This window comes from Pavona decussata, unplaced genomic scaffold (genome assembly GCF_977016875.1).
Source record: "Pavona decussata unplaced genomic scaffold, jaPavDecu1.1 SCAFFOLD_344, whole genome shotgun sequence".
NCBI classification, from domain to species: domain Eukaryota; kingdom Metazoa; phylum Cnidaria; class Anthozoa; order Scleractinia; family Agariciidae; genus Pavona; species Pavona decussata.
Window position 1 is genome coordinate 303463 of NW_028145729.1, and position 17676 is coordinate 321138.

The 17676-nt window shown below is 39.2% G+C and overlaps 1 protein-coding gene across 3 annotated transcripts; it reads right to left on the reverse strand.

The window, feature by feature from the left end:
- Window positions 1-1072: 1072 nt before the first annotated feature.
- LOC146453215 (uncharacterized) lies at window positions 1073-13084 on the reverse strand. Of its 3 annotated transcripts, XM_085096850.1 has the most exons (4): window positions 12989-13084; window positions 12732-12875; window positions 3755-4168; window positions 1073-3224 (listed from the first exon to the last, which is right to left on the reverse strand). In XM_085096850.1, exons 2-4 carry the CDS (start codon window positions 12799-12801, stop codon window positions 3127-3129), a joined length of 582 nt encoding a protein of 193 aa, XP_084952976.1. In that variant the 5' UTR covers window positions 12802-12875; window positions 12989-13084; the 3' UTR covers window positions 1073-3126. The 3 variants fall into 3 exon arrangements, with proteins under 3 accessions (XP_084952976.1, XP_084952975.1, XP_084952974.1); XM_085096849.1 differs by having other exon boundaries at window positions 12732-13021; XM_085096848.1 differs by lacking the exons at window positions 12732-12875; window positions 12989-13084 and adding an exon at window positions 6242-6528.
- Window positions 13085-17676: the final 4592 nt, after the last annotated feature.

Sequence of the window (17676 nt, forward strand, 5' to 3'; positions counted from 1 at the left end):
GTTGAACCTTTTACACCCTAAGCAATCCCACGGCCAAAATAGGGGCGCTCGAAGGAGAACACTCGAAGGAGAACAATTGTTCCTTTAACCCCGAAGGCAAGACAACATTCTGTCGAGATCCAGGACTAAAAAACTCAATGTCCATGAATGATATACCATTTAAAGCTACTCATGAGTTTATAACTGATATAATTATAAATGAGTTATGGCTTTGAGGTAAATGGGCAACATTAAAACTTAAAAAACTTAAAAGTTCACGCAAAAACGTTCTAGTCCTTGTGTTTATTAGGAGAAATAAAGAAGTTATTCAACTACAGTTCGCAGAGTACTGCTCACTAGCTTAGTTTTTATTAAACTATAGCTTATTTTGCAGTTCTGAACATGTTCATTAATGTGAAAGATGTTTTAAGACCCACAACTACTAGGGGGAGAAAAGTCATTGGGGTGGTCAACCATACCATATATGGGAGGGGGTTATCAATAAAGTTTTCATCCTTTTATTGAGTAGATCTTCACAAGACCATCGTGGTGTCAAAAATTCATATTAATCTGTCAAATATTGACAGAATTATGCCATTATGTGCCAGTTGGTACTCTTAGGGATTAAAGGGTTGTTCGGAAGGGGTTGTAGGAGAGTACTAAATCGAATCATTACGGCTTTTACACTCGCGTGAAGTGCAAGCAAGGGAGCACACGCCCATCATATCCTACTTTCATACAAACATGTCTAACGGTGTAGCGTTGTGTCGGTCACCAAAAGTGGTCAATTATAAGGTGCCATTATAGTTAATAAAAAGCAATGGTTATGAAGCCCGGCAAACCTTTTTGTTATATGTTTTTGTTAGCACTTTTGGCCTTGATTGTGTACAGACCACAATAGATTTTTAAATGTGTTGCAGCAACTGACCAATAGGAACGTTCCTGTTTAGATATTCAGCTGTAGTGTGAACGTTAAAATAAAGGATTGTACTCGGTGGCAGCCCTTCCGACGAAACTTTCAGCACCATTGTTTTTATGGCAAGGTTTCATAACTAGTCCCTGGATTAACTATGGTTTCATTTAATGAAAAACCTTAGAAAAAATTCAACCTTTATTTGACATAATTATTGTTACAGACATATATTTTTACATTCCTGTCATACTTAGTAAATATCAGTCTCGCTAGGAAAAAAAGGGACAGGAGAATCACAAGCCTCTCAGCTCTTCGCAAATATGCGGCCTGGTTCCAACAGGCCAATAAATAATTTACTTTCATTGTCTTTAAGAAGTATTTTCGAGGGAGGATCTCGATATATTACTTAGTGAATGTCAACATTTTGTTCTGCATCGTTAGCACGTCAAGTAAAAATTTAATCATGTAGGACCCTGCCTCTATTATTTTTTGTGAAAGACATTTAACTTTCATCACTCCAATTTAAAAAGCTAGATCCTCCGTGGCAGACGAAACCTTGCTTCAGACTATTCCCTCGGCGTTCCTAAATTAACCGATTAGGCCTGAATTCTACCTTTTTACAGGGACGTCACTAAATAACACTCATCCTTAGTTAACCACGGTCAAACGTTAAAAATAAAAGAAAGTCCGTTAAGAGAAGGGTTTTACTTTGACAGTTCTTGGCTGATCATTTCTTTGTTATTCTGAGTTTACTAAATCATTCTACGATAATCTAAAAAAAATTCCATTTTTAATGGAGATTGGTCGGTGCTGTGTCTTTGTTTTCTGTTTGAATGTGTCACATCCGAAAAATAACTTCACCTGATTGTCCCTTAAACTCAGTTTAATTAAATCGTAAAATGATTTAGTAAACTCCTAGACTCACAAACCCATTTAGGCGGATAGTATATCGGAGGATAATACCCAAGCCTGAATGAACAGTTCCCTTCGAGGGAACTGTAAAATAGTTTCAGGACAACCTTTCAGACAAGGGTTTTAACATCCAACAAACAGAAAGCCGAAAAGGGTGTCTATTTACTTGGCCTTTGTTTTAACATTATTCTCACCCCTCTCAATGTACAAGCAAAAAATCCTGGGACACACCTTTGGGATCTGATAGAAGAATCTTATCTTTAGCTGATCTTCTTCCTTTTTTTACGTTTGCCCCGGGTTAACACTCGACCAGGTTTCGCGCGGTCACCGAGTAACCCCGCTTCAGTAAGTAAGTAAAAGGTTTAAGTACTCGTTAATTAAGTACGTAATTGCTTCAGACCCCTTGCAGACATTGAAGAAGCAAGAGTGAACGCCTGGATATTAGACTGGTTCTGTTTCTTACGACATTTCGTCAGTTTTTTTTTTTTTTGTGATCTGCAACCTTTATCATCTGTCTAAAGACCATGATTTCCGATTCCTCTTTTGTTATATTTTGCAAGGCATGATATAAACTTACGGCAGAGCTTCTGTTTCGCAATTTATGGTCTACCGCAATTTCTAAATGATTCCACCCATTAATTCATTGTGTAAGACTCCTTTAAGTGTCTCGAAAAGGGTTCCAAGAACACCCTCTTGGCTCCGCTACTAGATGAAGAATCAGCAACATTTTGTGCTTCCCTTAGTTCGTGCCAGGATATGCCACACGACGCCAGGACGCCTAAGAAGAACATTCGTATCCTATGAACAACTGCTGTGCCACCACCTCAACGAGAGATCGGCATAGGAAGGTTGATGACGTTTAATATCGGGTTTTTGTAGCAAAGCCATGATTATCGAGTGGTCAAGATGGTTTCCAAACGTTCAGACCACACCAGGTGGAGGAAACGTCGCTTGCACCGGTGGCAGGATTGGCACAAGAACAGCAAAATCTGAAGGCTATAGTCAGATAAAGCGAAGTGCTCTGTTGGTACTGATTGATGATGATGATGATGATGATGATGATGATGATGATGATGATGATGATGATAATGATGATGATGATGATGATGATGATGATGATGATGATGATGATGATCAATATATAGCCGGACGATGGCGATGGTGAGATTTCGGTCACATGACCTCAAAGGCCTTTTTATGGATGTTATCACCAAGCTTGGTGAAGGTTGTATTGTGTTGCGTATAAAGCTCATCATAAGTTAGTCGAATTGAGCTAATGAAACGAAGACAACACTCTCTTAAAGTTGGTTGCTGTTTCTCCATCACAACCAAACATGGATTCCAAGAAGAAGACAGCCTAAGAAATGTAAGTGAGCACGTGGCACGCTGCTTGTGGATCCCGCTTCATCTTGGGGGTTATCTGAAGGCCGAAAAAACTGCGTTCAATAAAACAATTCGCTTTCAAGAGTGCCCACGTTCATATTACTGCTGAATTCACTTCACTTTAAAGAATGATTATGAGATACAAAGACTACAGCTGAAAGAACTGCTCCATAGCTTTCATTTGAGCGACAATTGCAATTGTCATTCAATGAAATTCCCTGCACATGAACTTTAAGTATAACTTCCCTGTATAACTTTAAGTTAACACGTACTCTCATAAATTGATAAAAATCCGTTTTGCTACCTCTTTTAAACACGGTACCTTTTGCATGGATCAGCATTTTCTAGAGCAGCAGCACCAGTTTCCAAGCAGACTAAAAAACGTATGGATACTCTGGAAAAACGTTTTAACGACGCCCGTTTGAACTTCATTCGTACACTTGGTTTTGCCTTAGTGGCATGTCTACATTCAAACAGGAACAAAGATCAGCTTTGAAACTAGGGATCATGTGAACTATTACCTATTTACTTTAGCTCTACTTCTTTAACCATTTTAATACGTTTTACCTTCTTTCGTGCTGTTTGCTTTTCTGTGTCCACTTTCTTTTGTCTGTTCCTTCATCTCTCCATCTTTCAACGTAAGAGTATATTTCTGCCTATAACGGCACGCGAAAGGATAGTATAGTTCTGGCACATGCCTGACTACCACGCGTGTTTCGTTAAATTCCTGCGAGTTGCCCACGACATTTTGATAGACAATATGGTTTGAGTCGGTCCCTCGGGTTGTCCCGCAACCTTGAAAAGGTACACGAAATATTGCCCTTGTGTTTGTAACCTTATGAGGCCTACACGAGAACTGTCGTAGATGTAAAGAAGTTGGCTTCAGCTTGGGTATATCTTGTAAGTCCAGTTCTAGCAGCATACAATCGTGTTGGCATTGTAAATTAATGCGACGGTCACTTAGAATTGGGGAAGATTTGCCTAAAAAAATTAAAAAAAAAACATCATCAACAATAAGTCAGCAAGTAAAGCGATTTTCAATTGAGTGTTGTAAAACCAAAACCGAAGTACTTCTCTGGCCAATCACAACAGATGTAAACAGCACAATCAGCCAATTAGAACTCGAAGAAAATAGACGTAACTGGCGTCAAGCGCGGGAAAACGCGTGCGACCAAGCACAATTGGTTTTGGTTTGGCCTAATTCCCATTGGTTGAGAAAATGGCGCGAGCTTTGCCAACCAATCATAGAGTCGAAACTACTTTCGACACTCAATTGAAAACCGCTCTAAAGCCGCAGCCAACGGCCATTGTTCATGAAAGGGCAGCATGTATTTGGGATTGAGAGAGAAATACGCAAGGCTAAAGCTAGTATTGCTCTGGACCCTGTGTGTAAATCAGAAAAAAAAAAGCGTGAACGGTAACTAAACACTGTGTAGCAAGTGCATTGGTGTAGCGGTTTAGCGCGTCGACCTCAGTTTAGGAAGATCAGAGGGTTGGTGGTTCAGTTCAGCTCAGTTTATTGATTTGGCTCACATATAACACACATACAAATGCGATATTAACAAAATATTAACGAGGCAAGAAAGCCCGAGGAATTCTAATGTTAAAAATAACTTGATAACTCTGTCAATGACAGGACTATCTCTCCTAATATGTAAATTTTTCTAATATACGAAAATAATTATTAGATTAAGATAAAAAGGTGAGAAGGGGAAAAAAGAAGAAAAGCACACTCAAGTACACTAAAGGAAGTAAAATTTTCCTATATTATAGTGCGACGTGCCTTACCGTGGCCACCCAACAAACGTTTTTACAAGTTAGCCAATCAGGATACACGAATTTGGTTAACGGTCACGCCTTCTTGCAAAGTCCAACAGACAAGTGACGCAACAACGAGTTATTGAAAACATGTCGTTTACTCGTTTTGTATTTTATGGCTAACTCGTAAAAAAAAGTTTGTTGGGTGTCCACGGTAAGGCGCGTCGCAATGAAAGAGAGAAAACCTAAGTTTAGTAGCGAGAGCAGTTTTCAAGAGTATGGAACACAATCCATGCGACATTGAAAATTTAGATCATTAGCTTTGTCCCGGTTTCATGTAGCCTGATTCTCAGACGATCCAGTCGCCCGTGGCCAAAGGAGAGAGTGTGTGACCGCGAGGGACCTGAACCGTCTGAGAATCAGGCTAGGTTTCATGGCGCATAAGCTCAAGCCAACTGAATTTCATGCAACCAATCAATCAGTATTAATCTTTTTGGGGGAAGCCGACATCACGCAAAGTGGTTAACAGTAGGGTCCTCTAAAAGAAAAAAATACAAAATAAAAGGAAAAAAGTTCAATGAGTAGCAAATATAAAGGAAACGTTTTAGTTACATAGCAGAGAGAGAGTTTTGTCCCTGCAACGGAATATTTTCATCAGGAACTGTCCCTGCAATGTGTCTTCACTTAATGTCGCTGTGGCACTCTCCTTGTGTGTTCGCAATGTAAGAAAAAAAAAATCAATGAACCGAACGCGGTGTTAATTGTCAAGGGTTGTCCTCTGCAGTTTAAGTGGAACAATTTAACCACCTCATGCATGTACTATTTTTAGCTTCTTTCCCTGGTGAGGGGTCAATGGCTATTTCAGTTTCATGACAACATACGAAGCCGGTGCAAGAGGGCCCTTTATATTTTAATAATTAAGAAAATACGGAATGCGAGAGGCGAAAATCGAGTTAAACCGCCTGCTGAAACGGTACACACTGCATTTTGACGTATTTTGATATTCAACCGGGTTGGGATACTCTATGTAAAACAAAGAAGGAGATGGAGTTGTTAATTTGACGGCGGACAGTAAATATTACACTTGGTGAACTCATTAGTAAATACGTCGTTTTAACTGCTTTCGCCGAACAGTAACGTTGCTTTGTGCGAAAGGTCGTCACTGTTTATCCTAACGTTGCATTTAGCAGATGTCAAAATTTTGAACTAACATAAACACACTGTCTGCGTTCATGCCTGAAGCGTCAAACCTGGGAATTTCTCAACGTAAAATAATTCTAACTGTTTCACACTTACAAGTGTATGCAGCAAACAGCATCATTTGAAGAAACATCAGACATTTCCCGTGTTTCATCGCTTGTTCTCTCCTGACTGCTTTCAAAATGGTAAAACAACTTTTCACCCGAATGTCTGTAGCAATTTGCATGTAATTGAGAAGGTTGTGGCGCGCGCCAAGGGCGAATGTACAAAGGCTTTTTTTATGTCCATGAGTTTGTTTACTTTCAACATATTTGCATAATTAAAATCGTTTGTCATCTGCCTCGGAGAAAGAGGTTTCTTTGTTCGTAATGTAGTTATGTTACTTCTTGAAGCGAACTGGACACAGTATACAGTACGACAAACATTTCAGTACATTTAGTGAATTTAGCGATCTTTTCGATTACGTCATCTTTTTGATAATAATGTGTAAACCGGTGGTCCATGGAGTTTTTTTCGTTTAAGGGTTCCTGTATTTTAATAACAAAAAGAATGTTTACAAACATGAAACATCGTTTCAAATTAGCTTTGTTATATTTCTTGACGGAAGCTCTGGAATGTCCATTACATCGAAAAGTTTATTAACTTTTTTTTATATAATACTCTCCGGAGAAAAATGTTTAATTATTTTCTGTTCGTGTTCACAGATTTTCCGCCACAAACTAAACGCGTGGCGTAAAAAAACATGGTAAACTTTTCGTTTGCAAACAATTTCATGGTGTTTGACAGGACTGGATAATTTCAATGTGATTTTAAAACAACTTACAGTTAAATGGCTATTCATCCGCATATTATTCACATAGGCATGGCACATTTTTTTCAAAAACCGTTCTCTCTTTACTGATCAGGTGCCAATGCTCAATTCAAAATTTCCAATCTTTTTATTTTGTTCTTGCTCTTTGGGTAAACTATTATACCATCAACTGAATAAAATCACTTACGTAACAGTGTCGCAAGGCCGATTGTAAACCAAAACGTTCAAAGTTGTTTTTGGTTTCAGATGAAAACTCAGCGTAATTTTAAACAAAAAAATTACTATATTTGTGCTTTGTTTGATTCCAATATGTCTACGTTTTTCAGGATAGAAAGAGAGTAGCCTGCGTAGCAGTCGTTTCCGTTTCCTTCAAGCCAAGCGGGGCAGGCGCGCGAGGGCATTGGGCAAAAAGGAGCAAAAAAGTAGGAGCGGGGTGGGGGGGAGGGGCGCCCCGCCCCTCCCTCCGCTCCTATTTTTTCTGCTCCTTTTTATCCCAATGCCCTCGCGCGCTTATCCCGCTTGGCTTGAAGGAAACGGAAACGACTGCTACGCAGGCTAGAAAGAGAGAAACATAGCCCTCTTAACGAAGACGAGATTTGGATAAATACCTCTTACTAACCGAGTTCGAGGTTCGTGTTGTAAGTCGCGCGGGCCATAAAGCAACGGGAAAAAAAGAGGATCCGTTACAGTACGGACCGAGAAAACGAGGTTAGTAAGCTGTTTATTGCATCTAGCCTCTGAGGTTAATCGAGGGCATGGGAAAGGAAACTAGATGAAGTTTAGCGGGTCTCACAGTAAATACGGCCCACAAAATTGACCAATCACATCGCGCGTATTAACTGAGAGATATATGTGAATCCTTGCTGCCAGCATTGTTTACATTTTTCCTCATTAGCATACGACTTAACTCATAGAAGCCGTAGCCGTATATATGAACTAAATGAACAAGTTGAAAGAGCTGATTAAGTTGAGCATTTTGTGCAATTTTCAGCTCTTTGCAAGCAATATTGAAGGAAATATCAGACATCAAAAACTGCGAAATTGCTGGGTGGCAAAAAAGTTAATGAGCCATACATTAAGAAGAAGAGAATTTCTCCGAAACCATTGATGTATTGGGCTCAAATTTTCAGAGAAAACTGAAACTGTTATGCCCTTTCAATATTCAGAGTTTTTATTTTATTAGCGTCATCAGATAGTGATAAGCATATATATGTTAATGAGGCAAAAAGTGTAAACAAGGACTCGCCTATAATCAAACGAGAAAAGCACTTTATCTGAGCACAAAAATGGATCAGATCAAGTTCTAGACGTACCTTGGTGCGTCTTATGCCAAACCCTACATTTTTCTCTAATAAATTCAGTGATATGGCGTGTAAATTGCGGGCATTCGTTAAATACCGGTCTCCTTGACAACGTTCAAAAACCAACAGGTACCTGTTCATTTAACAGACATATTCTGTCACCTTACATTTTTTACCATCAAGCACAGTGTTAAGCTTGCCTTGGCAACTACTTGAAAGCAAACGCATGTCTAAGGAATACCCGCCACGAATGGCAGGTGTTTCAAAAAAAGGCGAAAAAAAAAACCCTCCGTGCTCGAATACATTATAGACTACTCAGTAAGCAGTCCCCGTGGTGTAATTAGTCAAGAGGAAAAGCAATTAGCCTAATTGAAGCCGTACCCACCCATCCAACGAGAGGAAAACATTCTATCCTTTCTCGATTGGGAAGGGGGGGGGAGGGTGGGAGGCTACAGCTACAGTATGTACTTATGTCTAGCTTGCAAGCTATTGTATAGCATCCCTCTATCTTCCGCAGAGGCTTCTTTCGCGAAAAAGGAGCGCGGGGATCGAGCGGACAAATAAGGGATTGAAGAGATTACTCTTCCCGTCATCCCCCGGGCCATTTTTTCTCCATTTCCGTTTTTTTCCCATTTCCGACTTTTCGCTCCTTTTTTAAGGAGAAACCTCTGCGGGTGAGAGAGTGTATGTAGCATCCCACGCAGTCGTTTTAGGGAGAATCGTATCACGGCCCTGGAGGAAGATTATAGTGACTCCGTCAACTGAAAGGACCACGTGGGAGGCTAGTTGTAGCTGTCATTTGCGGGAGAGCGAAATTCACCGCTCAATTTTTCGTTCACTCCGTTGTTGTCTTCGCCCGGTCATGTCTCACGTTTAGCTTTCGAATTCCTAGCTCTTGACTGTCCAGAAAGTCACCTCTGGCAGTCGTGCCTTATCCAAATCGTGTCTGCTATTTCAATGGCAAAAAATCAGTTCGGATGAATAAACTTTTGCAAGGGAAAAACGTTCGAAATTTTTTTTCCGTCTGAAGAGAAAAAACATAGTGCGAACATTTAACCGTACTGACGAATATTTTCGATGATGTATAATTTAGGTAAATTACTGTGCAAATTTTCAAACAAGGGTTACGGAAATGCCGTCAAAAGTGTAACCCCATTCGTTAACCTAACACATTTAAGGGTGTTGATATATTAACGAAGAAACTTTGGAACACCATCATATACTGAGTTTATAACGGCGACACCGGCAAACCCTCGGATTTGTATAACATGCAGAGCAAGTTTTTCATCTATAGAGAAAATCCTAAATATTTCTCACCCGGTTTTTGGATTTTTATTTAACGCATGTAAAGCATTTCTTCACTTTCCAACGTGTAAATAATGTTAAATTCATTAGCTTTTATTGAACACTGTTTCATTTAGACACTTCAGTTCGAAGACAACAATCTTCAGGATATATAAAACAGCATACGGAAACAGAGTAAAGAGGTCTATAAGAATGGGAAGAATGAACTCTATACGCCGGTGGCCTTATATTTTATCTTTTTATGTTGCGCCACCAAATTTTGATATTAGCTGTTTGAGAAAGGCGACGACTAAATGTCTTGATACAAATTTTCTATATTGTTACCTTTTTTTGTTGTTTTCATAATGAGGAAAAAAGAAAAAAAAGTTGCTCGCGAAACGAAAGGAATCCTGTATGAAACCGGCCAATTTTTTTTAAATGATGGGCAATGAAACTGCGGTACTGATCACGGGAATAAGACGTCCATTTCCAATAGGCCTAGCTTATCACGGTTTTCGACGCCATTTTGACGAGTAGGCAAACAGGCTTAAAATAAAAGTGTTTGTATGGAAATCCGATGTCAAATAATTTTCATAAAACATCGCTTCTGAAAAATTCATGAATTGGAAACTTTTGGTACTAGGGAAAGGGTTTTAAGAAAAAAATTGGAGGGATGTAGTTGTGCCAGAAAGCGTCCAGTCGTGTTTTGAACTTTCCATACATTTGTCTGTATAGCGAACCAGCCGCGAACTGCTACTAAAAATAGTTCGCGGGAAAAAAATACAGGGAAATGTATGGAAATTTTAAAACACGACTGGACGCTTTCTTGGACAGCTACATCCCTCCAATTTTTTTCCTAAAATTCTTTTCCTTGTACCAAAAGTTTCCAATTCATGAATTTTTCAGAAGCGATGTTTTATGAAAATTATTTGACATCGGATTTTCATACAAACACTGTTATTTCAAGCCTGTTTGCCTACTCGTCAAAGTGGCGTCGAAAACCGTGATCAGGCCTATTGGGTCACGTATAACAGGCAACACCGGTTGAAAACAAAATGCTGATCAAACAAACCCTTGTCAAACCACACGTTTTTTTCCGGGTAACTCAAGGACTGATATCTGTCAAAACGCGGATCAAACAAACCCTGGACAAAGCACAGTTTTTTTTTTTTTTTTTTTTTTCCGGTAACTTGCAAGGACTGATATCTGTCACGAGTACGGCGATTAATCTTTTGGAATTAACTAAGATATGTCCTTCCTGTTACAACAAGCTCTTATGCTCAATGCAACTCGTGACCTTGGTCACGTATCCACGTGAGCGTATTCACGAAGCGTAAACATTCGATACAACGTGACATGTGCGAGATCGGATAAGCAAATACCATGAATCAGCTAGGCACGTATATAAAAAGAACTGTCATCTACGGACACCGTCGCCGAACAATACGCACGTATCGCCGAGCTTGGCCTCTGGAAATGAGCAAGCAAGCAAGCCCTCTGATTGGCTATCTCATTTGTAGGCTGTAATAGTTGCTATCCTACGATTGTTAGCTGAAAATCTTGATGGAAATAAGTGCTTCTTTTCAGAAACATTTCTTTGTTTTAAAAAAATATGATTTCTCAATCGCAGTTCACGGATTGTCTAAATAATAAAACAATTTTTCCAATTGAAAAATCGAGTTCGGAACATGCAACGAGACAGCGCGCATGCAGATAAACTGATGAAGTAAAGTATCGATGTGGGAGTAGAATGAGGTATCGTTTTCCCCTGGAAACACGACGTTCCGATTCTTATCGGTGCTATTAGGGAGTCCAATTTTCCAATTACTCAAATCAAGGATTGACAAAATTTTTTTGGGAAATATTTTAAAAGCAAGATCATAAAACTCCGTGCCGTTTGGCAATGACAGCTTGGGCGGACTTTTTTCAGTCTTAAGCGACGTTACGGACGTAATGAAGCGTCAAAAAACGCTTGTAACGAGACGAATAAAGCTCGTTTAAATGAGTTTATAAGGTCTTCGTTTTGAAAGGTCTTCGTGACCTTTCAGCAAAAGATTTTAGAATTTCTCTCCGCCTTCCAAATTGATCATTGTGCTCTTGCCAAACATCTTCAAAACGTCCTGTTTTTCTTCTCACCGTTTAATTGTTTGTCATTTTAACTGATTCTTTTAAGCAATATGAGTCTTTTAGTTGATACTGCCATGCAGAGAAAAAATTGGAAGCTAAAAGAATAGCAAGATAATGTGGCCGTCTTTGCGCGACAAGAAACGCATATGCGCCCCAGGGCCTCCACTGCTCGGATTCACTCACCATGGCAACTCAACTGTTCACTTGTAACAGCATGAAAGCTTCGTTACTACCAAGGTTAAGTTGTCAAATGTCAAATGTCGGTGATTAAAAACATTAATTCAGCACGAAAGGGACATTTTGAGTTTAGCGGAAATCATTTCAAACTGTAAAGGCATTTTTAAGCACAGCACTGATGCGTGTACTATAATGCGAATGCAAAACTGATTTATTACAAAACAAGATTTTAATATTTTGTATTGTCATACTGAATAAACAATTATAGCGACATCGCTAATTTGAATAAAAGCTTCCATTTCGTTAACAGTACAACACGTGCCGATTATAACAACTGACTTTAGTGCCTTAATCGGTGGGCTTTCTAATTTTCATTGATCGAATCAATTTCCAATGATTCTCGCTGAAGTTATAATTATTACAGAAGATGGAAATCCAGCGATGAATATCAAGAATATCACAAAGCTATATCGAGCAAAAATGTAAACAGAAAGAGATTCTTATCTCATCGGACTGAAGTGGATCGAAGACAAAAATACATTGCGAAGTCCCGGTTAACTCGCCGGTGACTTGTCACGATTTCGACAAGCCCAAATTTAATTCCGGCTTAGAAACAGCTTTTCATCGGAATTTCAGTTTCAAAGGTTTTGCCGGATCTTGTTCTAAAATTCCGAGTGCCAAAATAAATTTGAGAAGGTAAATTAAAAATTCAAACGATAGCTATGCCTTATATTTAAATTCACACAACGTCCAATGTATAAAGCAGGTTCACTATTGAGGAAAGTATACCTATGGGCTCAATTTATAGTCAAACATACTTCACAAATCGATGCGAGGCAAGGATACGTCGACGGCAACAAATGAAATGATTACAATAAAGACTTACATGTGCCAAGAAGCATCAGCATAACCAAATAACTTGACGGGAATAAATTTAGGATCCGTTGCTGTTTCATCTTGATCGTAGACAAGCACAACGAAATTTTCTGTCAACTTAACACAACTGACGGCGTAATAACGTCACAAATTTCTGAAATGAGAAATTGAAATCAGTTTCCCCGGTTTCTTGCTCAGACATTTGCTGCCATGCTGGGTGATTTTTTAAAACTATTGTCCATACTATTGTGTTCAATTTTCAATTACCAGACTCACGCGAAGACCAAATGACACGGCTTCTACAAGACACCCGTTATTTATGGAAAACGTCATGGGTTTCCGCCAGCTTTTTCAAAGGTCACGTTGTCAGCAAATATTGTGATTCAAACCACGATCACCTTTTCACATTCAAATGACAACAATGGAAGGGAAGAATGTGGTCACGAAACGAAAGTCGTTACTTTAATAAGTTCTTGAATGAATCACCCAAGTCAAAAACACAAAGTTTGAAACTTTTAAATGCAGTAAACAAATTTCCAGCATTGAACGACGCGGTTTGTCCCGGCTTTCGAGTTTGTTGACAAAATCATAAAAACGTGATCAGTCAAATGAAAGCTTCTGAGCAGTACTTTCCTGTGATACTGTTTATTGCGCTTTACTGGTTCAATCTTAAGTGTGATCATTCAAATGAAAGCTACTGAGCAGTACTTTCCTGCGGTGCTGTTTATTATGCTGTACAAGGTGCTCTAACGTTTGAGTCTGTCAGGATGAAATCTTAACGTGTGACCTTTCAAATGAAAGCTACTAAGTAAGTACGTCCCTGTGGTGCTGTTTATTATGCTCTACTGAAGGTGCTTCTAACTTTTGAGTCTGTGGATGAAATCTTGAAGTGTGACCGTTTCAAATGGAAATTTAATTGAACTTGTACTTTCCCACCTTCAGGGAATTATATCGTTCTTAAGTTTCTTTTGCGTCATTATGTAAATTAAAACTATTGAGAATTGCTTTTCCCTGTTTCTTTCTTTTTTAAATTTCCGTGACGTGGTAAATTTTAGAAACATTTTTTTTAGAAGTGAACTTGACAATGCTGTCGATCACGAGGACGGCGAAAGGCTGTTCCTTTAATACTAATTAATTTCGCTAGTTTTTATTTTAAAATGTTAAATTTTCACCTCACGTGAAAAGTAAAGGCACGGAAAGTTGTAATGACAATCATGTTATTTATGAAAGCACGAGAAAACGTAACTATCATTAAACTATCAAGTCGATTAAATGAAAGACCAGGGAGGTTTTTGTTTGCTAATACTAAAGATAAACGAACTAGCAACGCCCGAGAGAACAATTTTGTGCCAAACTGCAGACAGCCTGCAGAGGGAACGACGGAAGTCGATCTACTCAGGCGAAAATGAATTTCGTCGCTCATATTTCGGCGTTTAACTGATAAGAAGTCGACTTGTGGCAAGTCTGCGGCATGCCTGAGGCTGTTCTACTGAACTCCCTTAAAGAGTGACAAATTACAACTTCGAAAAACACTTGATAAAAAATTCCACTCGGTGATGAGTGAGGGAAGTTACAACAGCTCAAAGTACTGGGAAAGCACCAGACGCTCAACTGTTTACGGCAAGTCTGCAGTAGAGACTGTTCTGTGTAACTCCTTTAATACAACTTCGAAAACACTTTATAAAAAATTCCTCTCGGTGATGATTGAAGGAAGTTTCAACAGCTCAAAGTACTGCGAGTGCAGACGCCTTTTCCGCCGGCTTTTGTTTCATGCCACAAACTAACAAGTGATTTACGGCAACTCTGCGGTGGAAACTGTTCTGTGTAACTCCTTTAATACAACTTTGAAAACACTTTAGGAAAAAATTCCACTTGTTGATATTTGAGGGAAATTTCAAAGTTTGAAAGTTTCCCCTTTTCTGGCTTTCGTTTCACTCGACGCTCAATCGACCAACCGCAAGTGTGCAAAAATAACGTGACTTCGAAAACAACTTTATAACTGAAAATTTCCACTTTGTGGTGATTGAGGAAAGGTAACAGATCAAAGCGCCACGATAGCTCAAGTGCGGCGGACTTACGGCTTAAAACACCCCGCAGAGATTTTAAATACCTTACATGCAATTCCCTCCATTTTGCTATCCGCCTTGACCGCAAAAATAACTTACACGACAGGGCCGGCCCAGTTGTTCAATTCCCGATAAAGCTAATCATTTAGATCATAGTTAATTGAAGGCAATGGTTATGAAACCTGACAAACTTCTTTGTTATATGTTTTTGTTTGCCTTTTTGGCCTTGACCCTGCACAAACAACAATAGAATTTGGAATGTGTTGGAGCAACTGACCAATCGAAATGTTTTTTTTTTTTTTTTTTAAGAAATTTAACTGTGGTGTGAACGTTAAAACAAAGGATTGTGCAGGGTCGCGGCCCTTCCAACATAAATTGCAGCACCATTGTTTTCATGGCAAGGTTTCATAACCAGTCCCTCAGGTAACTATGTTTAGTTTAGCGTGAACTTTGATTCGAGTGTAATTACTAATCAGTACAGATTCTTCCAAAAGATTTTTGTCCCTCAGTTTTGACTAAATTTTTTCTTTACCTTTACCTTGAAATTAGACTTTCAAACCACTTGTAAAGAGCGAGATGAAATCATCGATTAGCTTTTAATCGTAGATTAGCGATAATCGGCTTTTGAACAACCTGGCCCAGAAGACAAACCCGTCTGGCGTCATCCAATTTGAAGCCTTCCCAAATATCACGTTAACTTTATACATTTCTTGGTTGATTGCAGAACTGAACTTTTTTTGGAACTGAGTGGAAGATTTGAACTCGATTACTTGAAAACTTTTCTTATTAAAATGTTTAGTAAAACTATGGCCATGCAATACCGCATTTTAAAGTGGTCCTCTTCATTTACCTTTTAAAAATATTTTGCCATTTATAATGCGTCAGTCAGGTGGCTATTTTCGTTAAATTTGCCGTCAGTCCTGTTGGTCACGCGAATTTCAGCAAAAGGTGGAATGATAAAGACCTCATTAGGAGTCATCGAAAAAGCAAGAAACAAGTTCTATAAACGGATTATAACCGTTTTTTAATCGGTTCAACAAGGATAAACTGTAAACGATCTCTTCGCCAAATTTCAGGGAGATTGGATCAAACAGGGTAAATCCTCCCCCTAATTCTGATAAACTATGCGAAATTATTTTATCAGCCAGGTCAAAGCCGGAAAAAGGCGTAGATGCTCTCGCAGGCTAAAAAGACTACCACGCAACATGGATTTTAAGATAAACTCATTTTTAGAAGACAACCGACGCTGGAATAATTGAGGCTGCAAGCCAGAGGATTTTAAGTCTTGTGTGGTTTCCGGGTTCCGCAGTAAACGGTCTCTTTACCGAACTTGACGATCAACCGGAATCCTTGCGGCACGCGCGCTAGAAAAGGTTGCAAGCAGAGGTATTGTTAAAATAATAACAAATGATTTTCAATATTTTATACCGTAATAAAATCCTACCATTTTGTGAAATAAGGCCAAAAAAAGTCGATAGCGGTTCTAAAATCAAACGTAAGGGGTTAGTTTCCAAATGAACCATGGTGCTGCTCCGTGGAGGAAATGAAATCAATATTCGGTTTCGTCAACGGAGTTGATAAGGCAATTTTATTTGGCCACCGTATAAAAGTGATTCGAGTGCTGACGTTTCGAGCGGTAGCCGAAACCCCGACGGACTATAAACGCTCAAAACGTCAGCTCTCGCATAGCCTCCAACGCAGCCGTTTTCAGGGGATCGACTCGTTAGTGGGTAGAAAGTAATTCGAGTCCCCTAAACGCGGTGGGAGGCCAGCTCTCGTATATCTTCTTGTCCAGGCCTGTTTCAGTTCTCGTTGCAGTGGCCATTATCAACCCAATTAAACCAAATACCCGTTGGTGACAGTTAAAACACATTCGAAAACCTTTTAATTTTAGAAATCGTGACTTCATCGTAGCCTTCAGTTGTCATCTCTCTTTAGCAAATTTTTTTTAAACAGGATCGGCAGTTTTGACTAATTTCACAAAAATTAAAAAAGCCTCAAAATTACTTGATCTAAGACCACGAATTCAAAATACGGGAGCCGCTGACAATCGCCTGATAAAGTGCGACTGTCGTCAACTCTTCGCTTGTTCGTTTCGTACATTCAAATGAAACTTTTATGGCCATTGTCCAAATAGCTTGTTCTCCTTCCGAGAATAGGCCTTATCACGGTTTTTGACGCCATTTTGACGAGTAGGCAAACAGGCTCGAAATAACAGTATTTGTATGGAAATCCGGTGTCAAATAATTTTCATAAAACATCGCTTCTGAAAAATTCATGAATTTGAAACTTTTGGCACAAGGAAAAGGATTTTAGGGAAAAAAACTTGGAGGGATGTAGCTGTGCCAGAAAGCGTCCAGTCGTGTTTTGACCTTTCCATACATTTCCCTGTATTTTTTTCCCGCGAGGTATTTTTAGAGCAGTTCACGGCTGGTTCGCTATACAGACAAATGTATGGAAAGTTCAAAACACAACTGGACGCTTTCTGGCACAGCTACCTCCCTCCAATTTTTTTTTTCTTAAAATCCTTTTCCTAGTGCCAAAAGTTTCAAATTCATCAATTTTTCAGAAGACATCTTTTATCAAAATTATTTGACATCGGATTTCCATACAAACACTGTTATTTCGAGCCTGTTTGCCTACCCGTCAAAATGGCGTCGAAAACCGTGATAAGGTCTATAATGGAAATTCTGTAGTTTCTACGCGGCTATTTCTTGATTTGAATAACTTTTTTTACCCTCGGCAGTGATGGCACAGGGGCTGGCGGGGCCGAATAAAAGTTCACAATGAAATAATTTAATTGAACACAACAAGCGTAAAAATTCCAACATGCAGGATGCAGATTAGCTGGCTCAGTATTTGCAAGCGTGGCCAAGGAGTTGAACTCGG

Bases quoted from the DNA above. Each gene is read 5' to 3' on its own strand.
- LOC146453215 (XM_085096848.1), bottom strand. From the start codon at position 6,371: ATGCAAATTGCTACAGACATTCGGGTGAAAAGTTGTTTTACCATTTTG. The intron at 4,169-6,241 runs GTAAGTGTGAAA...TAATTTTTTTAG, and splicing joins GCTGTTTGCTGCATACACTT to GCAAATCTTCCCCAATTCTA. The intron at 3,225-3,754 runs GTAAAACGTATT...TTCGGCCTTCAG, and splicing joins AGCAAACAGCACGAAAGAAG to ATAACCCCCAAGATGAAGCG.